The sequence below is a fragment of the Hypanus sabinus genome, chromosome 6, assembly GCF_030144855.1.
Source record: "Hypanus sabinus isolate sHypSab1 chromosome 6, sHypSab1.hap1, whole genome shotgun sequence".
In the NCBI taxonomy this organism is placed as follows: Eukaryota; Metazoa; Chordata; class Chondrichthyes; order Myliobatiformes; family Dasyatidae; genus Hypanus; species Hypanus sabinus.
Genome location: NC_082711.1, coordinates 28,153,146 through 28,171,103, shown reverse-complemented (window position 1 = coordinate 28,171,103; position 17,958 = coordinate 28,153,146). Strand labels below are relative to the sequence as shown.

The 17,958-nt window shown below is 40.0% G+C and overlaps 1 protein-coding gene across 2 annotated transcripts in view; it reads left to right on the top strand.

Moving 5' to 3' along the window:
• The window catches only part of ptprn2 (protein tyrosine phosphatase receptor type N2), a 1,015,920-nt gene that overhangs the window by 876,169 nt on the left and 121,793 nt on the right, over window positions 1-17,958 (top strand). For both annotated transcript variants that reach the window (XM_059971881.1, XM_059971880.1), the window contains one exon: window positions 6,463-6,681. In XM_059971881.1, the coding sequence (XP_059827864.1) occupies window positions 6,463-6,681 (219 nt within the window). The remainder of the gene's footprint in view (window positions 1-6,462; window positions 6,682-17,958) is intronic.

The window sequence follows — 17,958 nt, the reverse complement described above, 5'->3', positions numbered from 1 at the left end:
TGAGATGGGTAAGGATAAGATTTGCTGTTGGTGCTTAATATGTTGTTCAACATTTATGAGTTTTTTTAATGCCTTCATTAACACCTCTGCCAATACAATGGTGAGGTAAATGTGTTAAATGGTCATTTACTGTTAACACCAACTGTGATCTGCACCAGTTAATTTTTACATTTGATCATTATGGATTTATATCTGAAGCCATATCAGAATGGAATTCTCCTTCTACTTTGAAAGAAGACTTATTGGCTACTGAAGTTAAACAATTGCACCAACAATCAGTGCTGGGAGGTGTACAAATTTGCTAAAATGAGTGTATGGAAGAGGAACAAGTGTGGAATTAGTGGCAAAGGTAATTATCTAAAAGTAGTATTCAATACCATCAGATATACACATTGCTGCCCAGTTGGACCATGGATACCCAGGGTGAATTTTGCTTCTTGTCAGGGAGAATGAGGAATTCATTCCCCCTCCCCTTTCCATCCACAGCTGGTTTCTGACATATTATGATGACGGCTGCAAAGGAAAAATCACAATCAATTGCAAAATCTATTGACGGCCGATCACATTAATCAAGCAGACCTCGTTCTGGTCGGATCAGCCAAGGCACAAGCACTTGAGATCAATCGCGCTCTAATACTGGCAGTGGATTAAGGACGGAATAATTACCTCGGGGTTCTCCGAGGGGCATTTTGATTTGGCTTTGGCAGAATTAAAGCTGTAGGCCATATTTGCGCCTCAGTTTAAATTGTACCTTCCTGGGCCGCTATTCATCCCGCAAGCACCAAGACTGGTGCGTTGTGAAAGAGCTCATTTTGTCAGGTCTTCGGGACTGCCATCTCCAGCTGTCACAGGAAGAAACAATAGGGGAAACACAGGGGGGGGAATTGAATAGAAAGATAAATTGAAGAGCCCTCCCAAGATTTGTCATATGCGCCTGACATGGTTTCTTCTTCACAACTACCTCCCCCCACCCCCATCAACCTTCCTTTCTTTCCCTTTCCTGTTCACTGCAGCTGTTGCCTTATGCAAGCTCGCCTAACCCAACCAAAAGCTAATTAATATGCTTTGTATTTCATATTCACCTTTCTCTTTGGACCTCGGCTTTTTCTGCCTATGGACCGAACCCATGCCCCTTTGCCCACACGAGGGTTAATTCAGCTTGGGGCTCAAATTTTGTCACTCTCAGCTGAACTCATGAATGATGCCAAGGTAAAATATATATTTTTTTAAAAAACCCTGTGGGGAACTTGCTTGCAGCTAACAACACAGAAAAATTGAACAGGCTACAAACAGGAGTCTCAAGCAGCTTTACAAATGAGTGACAAAATTGATATCCATTCATATTCACACTCCTGTAAGGTTTATTAACAGAAAAGCTTCTTATCTAATTACTGTCAGCAACATGTGGAAGCATCACCATAGCAACCAGTGGATGTGACATGTGGTGTAGACAGGGGCTTTGGAGCTGGCCAATATAAGGAGGGGCTCAGACCCCCACTTTGTGGTCAAAAACCCATCACCCTCTCACATAAGGCTAGTTCTAAGACTGAGAGACCACAGAAGAGAATCTTGCGTTTCCCTTTTTTTTCCCTCCTCCTCCATCTCCTCCTCCTCCTTATGAAGTTCGAACCACTGCAAGCTCTTCAGCTGAATGAAGTAAGGCAGCTGCTGGCTTCATCCCTGCGAAAAATGAATGATGGACGGTTAATATCAGAAGCTGGAAGTGCAAGAAGCAAAAAGAAATGAAACATTCGGGTCAAATCTTTCTCCCTGGTTCTTTGCATTAAAAGGATAGCTGCTGAAAACCTTTGAATTTGAAAAATTATAAGCAGTGAATTCAGGTATGTGAAATTTGTTTCATGTTATGATCAGGTTGCCCGGTGTTTGGTTACTTATCTCTGAAAATCCTGTGTTAGTGATTATTTCTGAATACCTTGACATTTTTTAAAGAATAATTCCTCTTTTGCGATCTTCCTTTTTACGAAGTGCCAATTCAGTAACAGTAACTTTCTTTGAACCGCAGAAGGTTTGAGTGAATTGTGTTTGTGTGCTTAGTAATAATAGGGGCTCTTACTCCCATTAATTTTACATCCGTCAGTTGGCACTGATGGGGTTTTTGGTGGGGGGACAAGGGTCGAGACTGCATTTCAAAAGAACCTTAAAAGTAGCCTCAAAACGTTGGCACAATTGGGATTTGTTTCATTTGTTGAGGAACGGGTTAGCATCCAACACATCATAGATTCCTCCGTAATATTTTCTTTGTTCAGGTTTATAAGTTCATAGTGTAGGAAAATAAAGCAAAAAAGAAAAGCAGCAGGAATAGTGTCATTTTTCCACTTACAGATGATGTGAGCGGTGGTGTTAAGGTCACTGAAAGATCACTGTGTCTCTTCATATGAATAGGTCTGTGCTTTTTGCTATGACCTTTCTCAGTGATTTGAATAAGCCAGACCTCCAGAAATCCTTCTCTCCTTTGTCTTCCCCATTTCTGTAATCCTTTATACCCTCACTCAAGAGAATAAATGTCTTTAAATCCCTTGTCTTGGCAGATTTTTTTCTGAAAAGGTAAAACTATTAAATCCGACCCCGTTCCGATTGATAAATTGATGCCTCATTGTTTGCTGGACAGAAAAGAATAAACTCACCCAAAATTAAAAGCAGAACACTGAGAGGACTCTCTAGTATTGCTTTGCACCATGGTAACATCAAAAAGTTTTTTTTATTGAGAGGTAGGATAGAAATGGAAGGTGTTCACAAGAAGGTGAAAAAAAATAAACTTTACAGATTTTGGAATCCCGTGGAAGTATCTTGGCAACTGTCAATTAAATAGAAATTTATATTGCAGAGGATGGTTTAAATATTAACTGCTCCATCCTTATGGCTACAATGAATGATAAATTTGCAAGTACAATTTTCAGTGATATAGCGGGACAATGGTGATCTGGGGCACAAAGCTTTTTTTCCCCTGCAGTTTTAAATGACAATGCCTCATGTTTTAGTAATATCTTTTTGAAAGGATTTTGTAATGTCAAGTGTTAATACACAATTATTTCTGCTTGAGTGAATGCATTTAATATATTTTTCTTTTTAAAAAACACAAAAGTTTAAATATTGATGGGGGGGAGATGATGATTGGTATATAAAAAAAGCTTTTGCTGCTTTCCCATTGAATTATTTGCTTCACCCTGAAATGTAAAAAGAGCACTGCCTAGTACTTAATTTATTAAAGCATATTGAGCTTTGAGAAAACGGTTGTGTGCATACATTTATATTTACCCTCAGCTTCATTCAAGAAATGGTCGAACTACATATTTTGCTAAAGTGTATGGATAAGCTCCAGAACAGATATCACTCATTTGCCCAGGAGTAAATGCAGAAACAATTTCTCCCTAGGATGATAAAATAAGTCAAACTTGCAGAATTAATCCATTTAACTCTTGGCCTCTAGCCGTCCTGGTGATAAGTTGCCTGCTTCCATCCTTGCAAAGACATCTGAAATTATTTTTGCAGCATTTCTGGTGTCAAAAAATCTGGGACTGTGTGTGCGTGTGTGTTTGAGGTTTTAGCAACTGAACGAACATTAAGCTTACAGTAATGAGTGAATTGCTCATGTTTCCATAATCTTCTGAAGTAAGCAAGCTTGCTGAGTACCTTTTGGAAAAAAAGCAAGCCATTCTGCCCCTTGAGTCTGCACTGCCACTCATTTAGACCATTGCTAAACCCTACCTCCACTATATTTGTCCATCTTCCACCCATGTCTTTTGATATTCTGATCCAGCACAGATCTATGGCTCTCAGTCCTGAAGGCACTATCCCTCTCCCACCTTCCACAGCCCCTGGGTCTGAGGATTCATGAGTTCCGCTGCTCTTTGTTGAAGAGGTTCTTCCTGATTTCCCTTCTAACAGGCCTTGCTTCATTTTGGGATTTTTGTCCCTTTTCCCTCCAGAGGGAAAATTACTTCGTGCCAGAGGAAGTAATTTTTGCACACTTACCCTATCAAATCCCTTTAACATTTAAACATTGAATTTTTTGCGCTGTTTTATAAATCCAGGTCTTTATGGCTCTTTCTGTACTATAATACTGACTTCCACTGTTTTTTAATGAAATATGTACATGGACAACAATTCATTGTGGTTTGTTTCTACTAGATCTATACATTTGTTCTGTGAATTCTTTTAACTAGTGTTCAAAATGTATTGCATTGAAAATTCAGCTTTCAACTCCAGGGATGTAGATCTCCTCTGAAACCTGACTGCCATTAAATACACAGCTAGTGAGCAAAATCCCATTTTAAATATCCCCTCATATTCTCTTGTGCAAGCTATTTTGAAATTCAAGGAAAATAGGACCTGGATTTGAATTCGAAAGGATGTACTAAAACGTACATTTTTAAAATATTGCATTTCTCTTTTGACTTTATTGCAAAAACAAAAGTCGTGAAAAAAAAATTTTGTCTGGAAATTCAGTCCAGTGTATGTTATTCATGATGCTCATCAGGAGCAGGATTGGTAGTAAACAGTGTTATATGGTGCACTTCATCATTCATACTACGGTATTCAACTGATCTGAATAGTGTCCACAATGCATAAAACATACTTAAGCTCGTACCACCAACATGTGTGTGCATTATTACATAACAAAGAAGGGGAAATACCTTTTTTACTGGCATGATTTTATCGATCTGGAAAGACCAAATCATCTTGCCCATGCAGTTTCAAAAGACTGAAGTATAAAGTAATGGATTTGAGTCGGCAGATAAAATACTTAAGTACTTCTTTTCATCACGTCTTACATAGTGTACCAAAATTCGTGAATCACAGAACACAATTAACCATTCAGGAATATTTCATGTATCAGGTGTTTAAAAGAAAAGAAAAGCATGTTATTAGCTAAGAAAACATCCTCCTTAAATTTCCGTGTGATGTTTATAAAGGGATTGCAGCCCATTCCAGATCACACAGATATATTTATGTTGTTTCTCTTCTTCTAATTGCACTTAACATTAAAGCATTTGGCATTTTCTTTCCCTTTGTATGTCCTGTGTAAGAATAGCTAATTAAACTCCATGCTTGCTCGATGCAAAATCGTTTGAAACAGCCGCACAAAAAAAAGAGATTTTCTCCCCACCCACCACTCAAAACCCCTAACATTTTAAGCATTCAGCCTTATTGAGAGTCATGTGAAGGCTGCTCAAAGGGAAAGATTGACAGCGCTAATTCAGGCTTTTATAGCTCACGTTTAGCTGTTTCAGATGAATGTAAGTCAGCCAAGCAAATCTATTAAAGGGACAAAATCTATTGAAATTTCATGCATTTGCAAGCAGAAACTTTTTCTTCTTATTTTAATTATCAGTATTAGAGAATTAACAGGAGAGAGATTCTTCTCAGGTGGCAATGCCAGCCAGGCAGCATGGCTCCTACACAGCACCTGATAGTTAATTTCAATGATTTGGGACAGGATTAAAGATTTAATTCTAGGCTGGCCACATTTGCACTCAAAGTAAGGCTGATTCCTATCCTGAAATTTTCTCCAAGTTAAAAAAAACATTGAAGTAAAGATGATAAAGTATGTTTAGGGTCGCTGTTTAAAGAATAGCCCCGCTCTTGAGTGACTTGCAATGAATAAAGAATATTTTATATGCAACAATACCCAGGAAGCAAGATTTCAAGGGCAGATACTTTTAAGGGGAAAAACAATTTCGCATGGCTTAGCATGGGGCTGCTGTCAAATCACCTCCTGGGGGTCACCACGCCTCACTATCCTTCTCTGCGGTGCATAGACAGAGCAGGAAGATCTCAGAGCCTTTATTCAGCGTGAGCTTCCCATTAACGTGTGCCTCAGTGGCAGCAGCAGCTAATCCCGTGGATTGAAGGCAAGAGGCTAATTAGGGACAAGCTCCGACTGTCGAGCCTACTGATAATTGCTCGGTGGCCTTTATGGTGAAAGGGACTGAAATGGACTGGGCTTGAACCAGCTCTCTATACATTGCTTACAAGCATAAATTAGAAGCTGGCTGCGTGAATGGGAGCAGAAAATTACTAGCAGGATAGTAGAGGTAATGAATAGGTTGGCTAAGCTTTCAGGAGTTAAATTAAAAAATCCATTTGTAACCAAGTGAAAATGGGGTACTAGAAAGAAGGCTAATTGTTTCCCATCCCGCAGCAACTGTGCATGGGTTTAAATTCATTTCTGTGGCAATTGCAAGCAAAATTTTTTATGTTTGTTTTTTGTTTTGCTTCATTTTTAAATTGTTATTAATATATCTAATGATCAACACTGACAAAGATGAATTGCTGTAGACACTCATAGTGGAGAGGAATAAAGCAGAATAGAACTAATCCAATCTTTTATGGAACAAAACTCACACCCACTGATCTCTGGATTGTTCTGCAAATGAAATGATATTTTTAACCTGCCTCTCTTTCTTATTCCAACCCCCCCCCCACCCCACCCCACCACAGAAGAGTAAACTGCATGCATCCCCCCACTGGGCCAATGAAGAGGAGTCGACCAAATTTATTATCTTAACAATAATCTCCATCGTCTGCATCATTGGGGTTCTTGTTGCGTCAGGGATCATCTACTGCCTTAGACATCGCTCTCACCACAATCTGAAGGAGAAGCTGATCGCACTGGGACATGATGCCACAGTCAGTTCAGATGCCACAAATGCCTACCAGGTAATAACTATTATCTTTATTTAGGGCCTGAAGAGCCATTCCTGTTGCTTAACCCATCTTTTAATGGAAAAAATGACTGTTATTCTTTATTCATTGTACTTCAGGGTACCATCTTGTAATGGAACATAATTAACATCCTGCTTTTGTCTTGCTCTTATTATTTTCAAGCCAGCTCAGGATTGAAGGGTGGTTTAGAGAAACAAGAGGTCAGGTAGCAGGGCTGGCTATTCCCTGATGATCCACAAGACTTACATTGCATTGCCCCACTACTACAAACAGTAAACCTGAGCACCCACCCTGCACAGAAAAATACCCCTCTAGCTAAAATATTAACATCCAAAAAAAAGTGGAAAAATAAAATTGATTGTCAGTGTTCTTGTGGAAATTCTTCCTTTAGTTGTGCTCAGGCTTAGATTATGTTCGGACAATTTTTTGTTTGATCGTTTAAGTGCAAGGATCAGAGTTAGGACATTGGAACAAGGGAGAGTCGGGGGGACATAGAAGGTCTCTGGTTTGCCCAGTATACAATAGATGGCATTTTAACATTGCTTGGCCAAAGCTTGTTATAAGGCAGATCTTCACCACAGGTTTGTAGGTGCTGCAAAATTTTGAAATTTGGGCTGAGAATCGTCCAGGGCAGAAAGAGTCAAAATTATGTGTTGCCAGTGGTGGCATAGAAAACACAGAAAGTTTGCCATATTTGTTAAGAGTAGCCCCGAGTGTACAATTGATTCATCAGCTTTTCCAAGTGTGAGCATTTCTGAGTGTGTTCCACGACGATGGTAGGTAGCGATTAGCGATTCCTCAGATTACTAGAACCTGCCCACAGTAACTAAACCAGAGAAATCAGTAATGGGAGCAAAAAGTAACTGATTCCTCACCGTTTCGTTCAAATGTGGGTGGTAAGTGGGGAGCTTACTGCTGTTATAACTATGAGGTTTACCAGCTTCAAAATTATGAGTCTAATCAATTAAAAATAATTACAAGTGGAATAAAACCCAAGACAAACATTACAGTTGGACAAGTATATTGAAAATAATCAATCCAAAACAATTCTCCTTAAAAGCTATCAACAGACCTTATAAGAGGTAATAGAATCCAGACAATCCATTCCTGGCACTGAGATTCCCTGGTGGATTTTCTGTATTTAATGGTAAAGATCTTTAGTGTTTTAAATTCCCTCGTCTTCCCATTCAAGTCAATGAAAGAGAGCCGGTTATTTGGAATGGGGCTCAAAAGAAGCTGAAGACCTCACATCGCAATGAAAATGATAATATTTTAATGTCCATTAATCTTTTTATTTTCCATAATACCACAGATCACCAGGAATTTGAATGTAGTTATAAACTCGTGTAGAGCAATTTATCATTCATATTGGAAATCACCACAGGCTGCTGGCTGCAGACATGCAATATTGCTTCTTATTCTTACACAGGGTACATACATCACCTTTGTTTCTCAGTTGTAGCCAATAATAATAATAATACTTCTAAGTATTATCTAAGGGTGTGCTGGCATTGGAGAGCCTGGGAATGAAAGAGTTAACATATGAGGACTGTTTGATAGCTCATGGCCTGTACTCACTGGAGTTCAGAAGAATGGGGGGGAGGGAAGCTCATTGAAACCTATCAACTATTGAAAGGCCTAGATAGAGCAGACGTGCATAGGATGTTTCCTATAGTGGTGGAGTCTGGGACCAGAGGGCACAGCCTCAGAATAGAAGGATGTGCCTTTAGAACAGAGATGAGAATGAATTTCTTTAACTAGAGGGTGATGAATCTGTGGAATTCATTGGAACAGACAGATGTGGAGGCCAAGTCATTGGGTATATTTAAGGCGGAGGTTGAGAGGTTCTTGATTAGTCAGGGTGTCAAAGGTTACAGGGACAAGACATTAGGATGAGGTTGAAAGGGATAATAAATCAGCCATGATGGAATGGTGGAGTGGACTCGATGGGCCAAATAGCCAAACATTGCTTCTATGTCTTACGGTCTCGTGGTCTTACACCTAAATGAAAGCTAGGTATAGTTAGGTACGTCAACAATTGATTCTCACTCAGGATTCTGATAATTTAACTTTAAAAAGACAAGTTCACATTAATAAGCTGACAATCATTCTGCACATCAGGTGTGAGAAAGCTCCAAGCTGCAAATACAGCTGCAGGTTTTGTTAAAAGACAGACCGAATTTGTAAGTGCAGTCACTGCCGTGTATGGAGATTGCTGTGTCGGATCAATATACAGATTTAACTTCAATACAAGTTGCTGAAGATTTGCATGAGTACTCACTTTAAAAAAAACTCTACCTTTAGCTGATACATTAAGAGGAAAGGCTGAGGCACTAATGACATTGCAAATTTGACTGATTGGGTTAAAACTTATTTCTGCTATTTTGCTGAAAGAATTAAATGAAGATATTTTAAAATGTAGACCAGCTTTGAGTATCTGATTTAAGCACATTCTACACATTCAGGCTCTGATTATTGAGAGGAAATTTTGCATTGTGTAACAGCCTTCATTAATTGAATTGATAATTAAACATTGTTTCACCATGCTGGAATTGTTTAAGTTTCTGCATGCGACCTTAATGCCTTTTCTCCAGAGGCTATGACAGTTAGATCTATATTGTTTTTATAATGAGCTCAAGTTGAGTTATTAAGGAAGCAAACCTTATATTTAATGGGTAAATGACAGCTGTAGGTGAACAGAAATGGTTGACTATGATGTGGAGGTGCTAAGGTGGGGGGGCTCTTTCGAAGAGTGTTAGCAGTGAGAAGGGAAAATGCCTGTCTAGTAAATGGAGCATCTTAGAGACCATCACATCTACCTGTGCTCCCGTTAGAACATGATTATCAGTGCAGTGATACACCAACAGCTGATGTTTAGTAGCCCTGGACAATAATTCAGCAACTTGAAACTGATGTATTACTGAGCAGATGAACTAATAAGCTAATGCAAGTTGAGACTATTTCTCTAACGTTTATTGCAAGGCTGTACCAATAGCTTTGTGCTAGATGTGCACTGATTCATATAGTTTTAAGGTGCACAGAACAGAATGCTGTTAATTTCATCTGTAACTTTGTCTACTTACGCTGATCTCAGTAGTCGTTAAGATATTATACACTTAATAGTCACTTTGTGAGGTACTTCCTCTACCTACTAGAGTGGTCACTGATTATATGTTCATGGTCTTCTGCTGTTGTCCAATGTGTTGTGTATTCAGAGATTCTCTTCTGCACATCACTGTTGTAACGCGTGGTTATACGAGTTAGAGTTGCATTCCTGTCAGCTGAACCAATCTGGCCATTCTCCTCTGAACTTTCTCATTCACAGGGCATTTTCGCCAGAAAGTGGATGTTTTTGTTTTGTTTCTCGTATGATTCTCTGTAAACTCTGGAGACTTGTGTGTAAAGATCCCAGAAGATCAGCAGTTGTTGAGATACTGGAACCACACCATCTAACACCACGGTCAAATTCACATAGATCACTTTTCTTCCCCATTCTGCTGTTTGCTCTGAACAACAACTGAACCTCTCAACCATGTCTGCATGCTTTTATGCTTTGAGTTTCTGCCACGTGATTGGCTGATTAGATATTTGCATTAATGAGCAGGTGTGCCTAATAATGTGGCCACTGAGTGTAAGTGACTATGGGTATCTCCGACCATGGCAAGTGAAGCCTTGGTGGTCCTTAATGATATATTTCACCTGCTGGAATGGTAGAGAGTGCATGAGTGCAGAACTGATGTGACTGAGGCAACCTAATGGACTTCGCTGCCATGTTCACACATAATAAGTGGCCTTGCAGCTGGGTAAGGGCTAATCCTGACTGCTGAGGTATGCACATCTAAGGCAGCGTAAACTGCTGGAACTACACCTGCTAAGCCTCAGCACCTTGAGAAGAGGAGTCGAAATAAGAACGAAAACCATTCATTGTGTGGTGAATGCAAGGGGGCACAACTTTAAGGAGTTAGGAGGAAAGTTTAGAGGGACATCAAAGGTAGGATTTTTTACACAGAGAGTGGTGGCTTCGTGAGATGCGTGGCTAGGGTTGGGGGTCAGGGCAGAAACATTAGGGACATTTAAGAGATCCTTAGATAGGCACATGGGTGAAAGAGAAATAGAGGGCTTTGCTGGAGGGAAGGGTTAGATTGACCTTGGAGTAGGTTAAAGGGCTGACACAACGTCATGAGTTGAAGGGCTGGTATTATGCTTTGTACTACATTCATTTAAAGCCAGATTGCTTCTCCCTGCACATTAAAACAAAAATGTCACAAAAATCAGAAGTTTAAAAACATTTGCCACTGATGCTCAGCAATAGTCCATGCTTTTAATTCTTGACTTTTCGTCACTTTGTTGACTGGATGTTTTAGAGAACTTTGATGGTCTGACATTAAAGGGAGAGATAATTGTTGAAATGAGGAGAACAGTAGTCCCCAGCATAATTTGATAAAGGAATTAATGATTGCTGCTAGATTTGCAATGTATTATGGGTCTGATACTCTGCGTCATCACTTCAGGCACAGGAAATACATTACAGCGGAGGACAGGACTGGGAATTTATTTCAGTTTAGTTTGAGCACAGTCATTTATTTCATCAGGAATGAGGATCTGTGGTGACCAGTCTCAGTGTGGAGTTCTGATCACAATTCAGTCAATGAATCAATCCACTGCTCAGACTTTGAAGATTTCAGTCTCACAATTTGATATGAACCAAGCAGCAGAACCTAATCTGGACAAAGAAAATGAATATTCAAGAGAGCAGTAGACCATGTTATTCCTAGGCTGGTGATGGGAAAGGTCAACCAGGTTTCTTGATCTCAATATCTATTCAGCAACCTCTGCTGGGAAGATTGTGTTTGGGGACGGGATCAGGCTCGGCTGTCATACATCCCATGGTTGCATCGGCATTCACTGTCTATCTCAAGCAAACACAATGGGCAGTGTATAGGAGGACACCAAAACAGAAAAGGAACCGTAAAGCTCTGTGACTTTGTAGCCACCAGAAAATATGGCATAAATAAAGCAGGGTTAGGTGGCTTGAAAAAAGCACAGAGCACAAAAGTAAATTGAAAACACAGTTGTGTACTCAGAGTGTCAACCATGAAGTAACGTAAGTTGAAAGGTCTGCTATCTATAACTGATTGAGAAAGCAGATAGTTGTGTATTAAGGTAATGCTTTTGATTTTCTGGAACTGGCCTTCAAAATTATTTACACTTCAACTCCATTTCAATCACCTTCACAAAATTGGACCCTCACATAATATGGAGAAGCACCGTTGTTTTTTTTTGCTCCGTGCAATTGACATCTTTTATATTGTGAGAAATAGTGAAAGTAACCTCTTGAGCCAGCTCTGCCATTCAGTAAAATATGTGGCTGATCCTGTGCCTCAATCCCAATTCTGACTCCAATCCCCACTAGCCCTTGTCAAACATCGGTCAAGCTCATTCTTGTAAATACTTTGCCCTATGGCATATACACTCAGCAGCCAGTTTATTACATTCATGAGTGGAACCCGGTGTGATCTTCTGCTGCTGTAGCCCATCCATTTCATGTTGTGTGAGCAGTGATGCTCTTCTGCACACCACTGTTGTAACGCAGGGTTATCTGAGTTACTATCACCTTCCTGTCAGCTTGAACCAGTCTAACCATTCTCCTCTGACCTCTCATTCACAGAACATTTTCGTCCACAGAACTGTCACTAACTGGGTGTTTTCTTTTTTGTTTTTTGCACATTCTCTGCAAACCCTCGGGGCCATTGTGCATAAAATTCCCTGGAAATGAGCAGTTTCTGAGACACTCAAACCACAATCATTCCACGGTCAAAGTCACTTAGATCAATTTTCTTCCCCATTCTGAGTGGAGGTTTCCAACAATTTGCAGTGGCCTATGTGTTTCAATACTTTATGACTCTGTGACATCTAGTTGACTAACCCCTTATCTTCTGATCGTGATCGCAGTTCTAGATAACTGTGACTGAGGAAACTGCCTCTCGCTATCACTTCCTGAATCTCTTAAAACCCAGGTGGAGTTCCTACAGCATCTTTGATGTGTTGCTCAAGATCTCCAGCAACTGCAGAACCTTTTGTGTTTATAATTTGCTACTCCATTGCAAATCTCTTCAAGGTATGCCTTTCCTGAAGAATTTTAAATCTCCTTGTTGATGGGAGTTCAGTGTGATCCTCTCTCACTGTGATATCTGCTGCTCTCACCCATCACGTGCTAGTTTGTATTCCTTTCCTGATTCCACCTGTTTATTCTGACTTCCTCCCACTTCCTTTCCAGTCCTCCTGAGGAATCTCGGCCCAAAATGTTGACCATTTCTTGCACCCGCTCCCTGTAGATGCTGCATGACTTGCAGCATTTTGTGGGTGTTGCTCAAAGTTTCCAGCATCTTTAGAGTCTCTCTCCACATCTACCCTGGAGCTTACTGTTTTCTTTCCTGAATACAAATTTTATCTAATTTTCCTCTACAAAATTTCCTGTTATGATCATCGGCTGCAAACGATTCCAGGTTCCCACAATGTAAATACCTTTGGATACCCACTAGAGTGCAGGCACTGGAATATGGAGCAGAAAACTAACTTCTGGAGGAACTCAGCGGGTCTGTAGGGTGGGGTGGGCGAGAAAAAGTATCAACCTTTCAGGTCAAGACCTTGCAGGCTCTGGACAATAAGCATCAACAATCCTTTCCCCCCCCCCCCCCCCACACAGACTTCCTCCAACAAGCTGCTTTTGAATGTAAATACATTTTCTCTATTTCTGTCCATCTATCCAAGTGCAAGAAATCTCAATGGAGGAAGTCGCATTTCTCAACCGACAAGCAGATTCGCTTCTTACAGTTTCAAATCTTAGTGAGTTTATTTGTATCCACCGGGTGATTCTAATAATCTTTTTATATGAAGCACAGGTATTTTAACAGTGGCTAACCCCCGTGTCATTACAAGGAATATTTCATTTATTCTGTTGCTACATGCCACTATTTGTAACAGCTACACTCTTGTACATTTTTTATGTGGCTTTAGTCATCTGAATTTACTTTTTAGGAAGTTAAATAGCTGAAATCCTACCTTACACTGTTCACCATATCTTTAGCATCTTTCCATTAAATATGTATGTCCATTTCCTCTGCATATTCACAATCCATGCCAACCGCATAAGTTTGCTCATACTGCCAATGTATGCCAATCTTCCCAGAGCCAACCAGTGCAAACATTTCCTAGGGATATTATTCATAACCCATTTCTAACGTAAGTTCCACGGATCTATTATAGTCTGTCATTTCCTGGCCATCACCCGACTGTCAAAAAGCAAAGACCTCCAGATGCAGGATATCTGAAATAAGAACATGAAGTGCTTGAAACACTCAACAGGTCAGAGAGCCTCTCTGGAGAGACAACCAGAACTAATGTTTCAGGTTAATGAGTGTTCTTCTGAAACATTCCAATCCAAACATCAGATGAATTCACCAAGAATGGTTACTACCCCTCAACCATCAGGCTCCTGGACAAAAGGGGATAACTGCACTCATCTATTGAGATGTGCCCACAAGCAATGATCTTACTTTAAGGACTCTTTATTTTGTTGTATCATGCTCTCGTTATTTATTGCTATATACTTATATTTGCATTTGCAGTTTGTTGCCTTCTATGCTCTTGCTCTTTCATTGATCCTATTTACAGTTACTGTTCTATAGATTTGCTGAGTGTGCCCGCAGGAAAAAGAATCTCGGGGCTCTATGTAGTGACGTGTATGTACTCTGGTAATAAATTATACTTTGAACTTTTGAACTTTGGATTCTAATGAAACATCAACCTGCAAGACTCAGTTTCTCTTTTTGAAGGAGCTTCCTGCCCTGCTGAGTGATTTTGGCATTTCTGTTAATAACTTAACTCTAGCTCCATATTTCATCTTTTTGCTTTATGCCATTTGCCTGAAAGTTTCTAACAAGCCTCTTGTGATCTACCTTATCAAATTTCTTAAATATGTATAACAAACCACACCTATCATATTCCCATTATTTACCCAATTACCAGTGTAATGCTGTTTGCTTAAATTTCTCATGATTTGCTTTTACCAAATTGCTGACTTCAGATCTGCAAGTAGGCCATTGAAACAGATAATTCATTGCTGAACAGTGCCCTTAGTGGTGACATAATGGTTAAATTATTGAATTCGTAAATTGCCTGGATTAACAGTCCAGCAGCCTGAGTTCAAATCCCTCCACACTAACTAATTCATTTGACAAGCCCTACTGATGATGACCACAAAAAAAAAGAACCATCAAATTGTCAGAAAAGCCCAGCTGATTCACTAACTTCATCAGGGGAGAAAGTCAACCGTACACAGTCTGACCTCTCTGTAATTTCAAAAACAAGAGATTCTGAAGTTGCTGGAAAACCAGTCCTGATGAAAGGTCTTGGTCTGAAACGTTGACTGTTTATTCCTTTCCATAGATGCTACCTGACCTACTGAGATCCTCCAGCATTTTGTATGTGTTACTATCTAATTTCAAGCCCATGTAGTTGACTACATTGAATTTGAGTTATAGAATCAGAAATATACTAAGAATAATATATCACAGAAATTTATGCAACTGACCCCACCAAAAAAAAACAATAAAAGCTTTTCCATTCAATGGTTTACATCCTGTTCTTGCATCTCCCAAGAAGCAAAAAGGGATTAGCTTATAATATATCAGAGCAGAATAAGACCATTTGAGTCTCCCCTGCCATTCAGCCATGGTTGATTTTTTTTCAAGCCTACTCTCCTGCCTTCTCCCTGTAGATTTAAACCATTCAAATACCTCTGCCATAAATATTTCCAAAAAAAAAAATTAGAAGCGAGATTTCAAACAGAATTCAAGAGAAAGTCAAGGTTTTTTTTCTCTGAAAGGCTATGATCATTTCATTATGCTTATGAGTACACTATCAAAATGAGTTGTAGCTAAACCCATTTTGCAACAGTTGAACGTTGGATCTACGCCACACATTGAATACTGACAGAATTTGTGTCCTACAGTGGACCAAGTTTCTCTTTCCATTTATTTGAGAGCTTTTTTGATATATTAAATTTCTGTTGATTCTTCCATACCACCCTTCTTCCAATTAGGTCACAGAACGATTACATTAAAAGAAGCCTTGAATAAGTTGGAACATAGAACAATACAGCACAGTATGGGCACTTTGGCCAACAATATTATCCCAACCTATATAAAATTACTCTACAATCAATCTAATCCTTCCCTCTTACACAGTCATAACCCTCCATTTTTTCTTACATCCATGTGCTTATCTGGTTTGTGTCCTAAAGTTACTCTACCTTCATGATGAATCATTAATGGACTAACGTGGCTGACAAAGGAAATTAGGGATAGTATCAATTCCAAAGAAGAAACATACAAATTAGCCAGAAAAAACGGCACACCTAAGGACTGGGAGAAATTCAGAATCCAGCAGAGGAGGACAAAGGGCTTAATTAGGAAAAGGAAAAAAGATTATGAGAGAAAGCTGGCCGGGAACATAAAAACTGACTGTAAAAGCTTTTATAGATGTGTGAAAAGAAAAAGTTTGGTTAAGACAAATGTAGGTCCCCTACAGTCAGAAACAGATGAATTGATCATAGGGAACAAGGACATGGCAGACCAGTTGAATAACTACTTTGGTTCTGTCTTCACTAAGGAGGACATAAATAATCTTCCGGAAATAGTAGGGGACCGAGGGTCTAGTGAGATGGAGGAACTGAGGGAAATACATGTTAGCAGGGAAGTGGTGTTAGGTAAATTGAAGGGATTAAAGGCAGATAAATCCCCAGGGCCAGATGGTCTGCATCTCAGAATGCTTAAGGAAGTAGCCCAAGAAATAGTGGACACATTAGTGATCGTTTTTCAAACCATATATAACCATATAACAATCACAGCACGGAAACAGGCCATCTTGGCCCTCCTAGTCCGAGCCGAACTCTTAATCTCACCTAGTCCCACCTACCCGCACTCAGCCCATAACCCTCCACTCCTTTCCTGTCCATATACCTATCCAATTTTACCTTAAATGACACAACTGAACTGGCCTCTACTACTTCTACAGGAAGCTCATTCCACACAGCTATCATTCTTTGAGTAAAGAAATACCCCCTCGTGTTTCCCTTAAACTTCTGCCCCCTAACTCTCAAATCATGTCCTCTAGTTTGAATCTCCCCTACTCTCAATGGAAACAGCCTGTTCACGTCAGCTCTATCTATCCCTCTCAAAATTTTAAATACCTCGATCAAATCCCCCCTCAACCTTCTACTCCTTAGATTCTGGATTAGTTCCTGAGGATTGGAGGGTGGCTAATGTAACCCCACTTTTTAAAAAAGGAGGGAGAGAGAAACCAGGGAATTACAGACCGGTTAGTCTGACATCGGTGGTGGGGAAACTGCTAGAGTCGGTTATCAAAGATGTGATAACAGCACATTTGGAAAGCGGTGAAATCGTCGGACAAAGTCAGCATGGATTTGTGAAAGGAAAATCATGTCTGACGAATCTTATAAAACTTTTTGAAGATGTAACTAGTAGAGTGGATAGGGGAGAGCCAGTGGATGTGGTATATTTGGATTTTCAAAAGGCTTTTAACAAGGTCCCACACAGGAGATTAGTGAGCAAACTTAAAGCACACGGTATTGGGGGTATGGTATTGATGTGGATAGAGAATTGGTTGGCAGACAGGAAGCAAAGAGTGGGAGTAAACGGGACCTTTTCAGAATGGCAGGCAGTGACTAGTGGGGTACCACAAGGCTCAGTGCTGGGACCCCAGTTGTTTACAATATATATTGATGATTTAGACGTGGGAATTAAATACAGCATCTCCACGTTTGCGGATGACACAAAGCTGGGCGGCGGTGTTAGCTGTGAGGAGGATGCTAAAAGGATGCAGGGTGGCTTGGATAGGTTAGGTGAGTGGGCAAGTTCATGGCAGATGCAATTTAATGTGGATAAATGTGAGGTTTCCACTTTGGTTGCAAGAACAGGAAAACAGATTATTATCTGAATGGTGGCCGATTAGGAAAAGGGGAGATACAACAAGACCTGGGTGTCATTGTACACCAGTCATTGAAAGTGGGCATGCAAGTACAGCAGGCAGTGAAAAAGGCAAATGGTATGTTGGCATTCATAGCAAGAGGATTTGGGTACAGGAGTAGGGAGGTTCTACTGCAGTTGTACAAGGCCTTGGTGAGACCACACCTGGAGTATTGTGTGCAGTTTTGGTCCTCTAATCTGAGGAAAGACATTCTTGCCATAG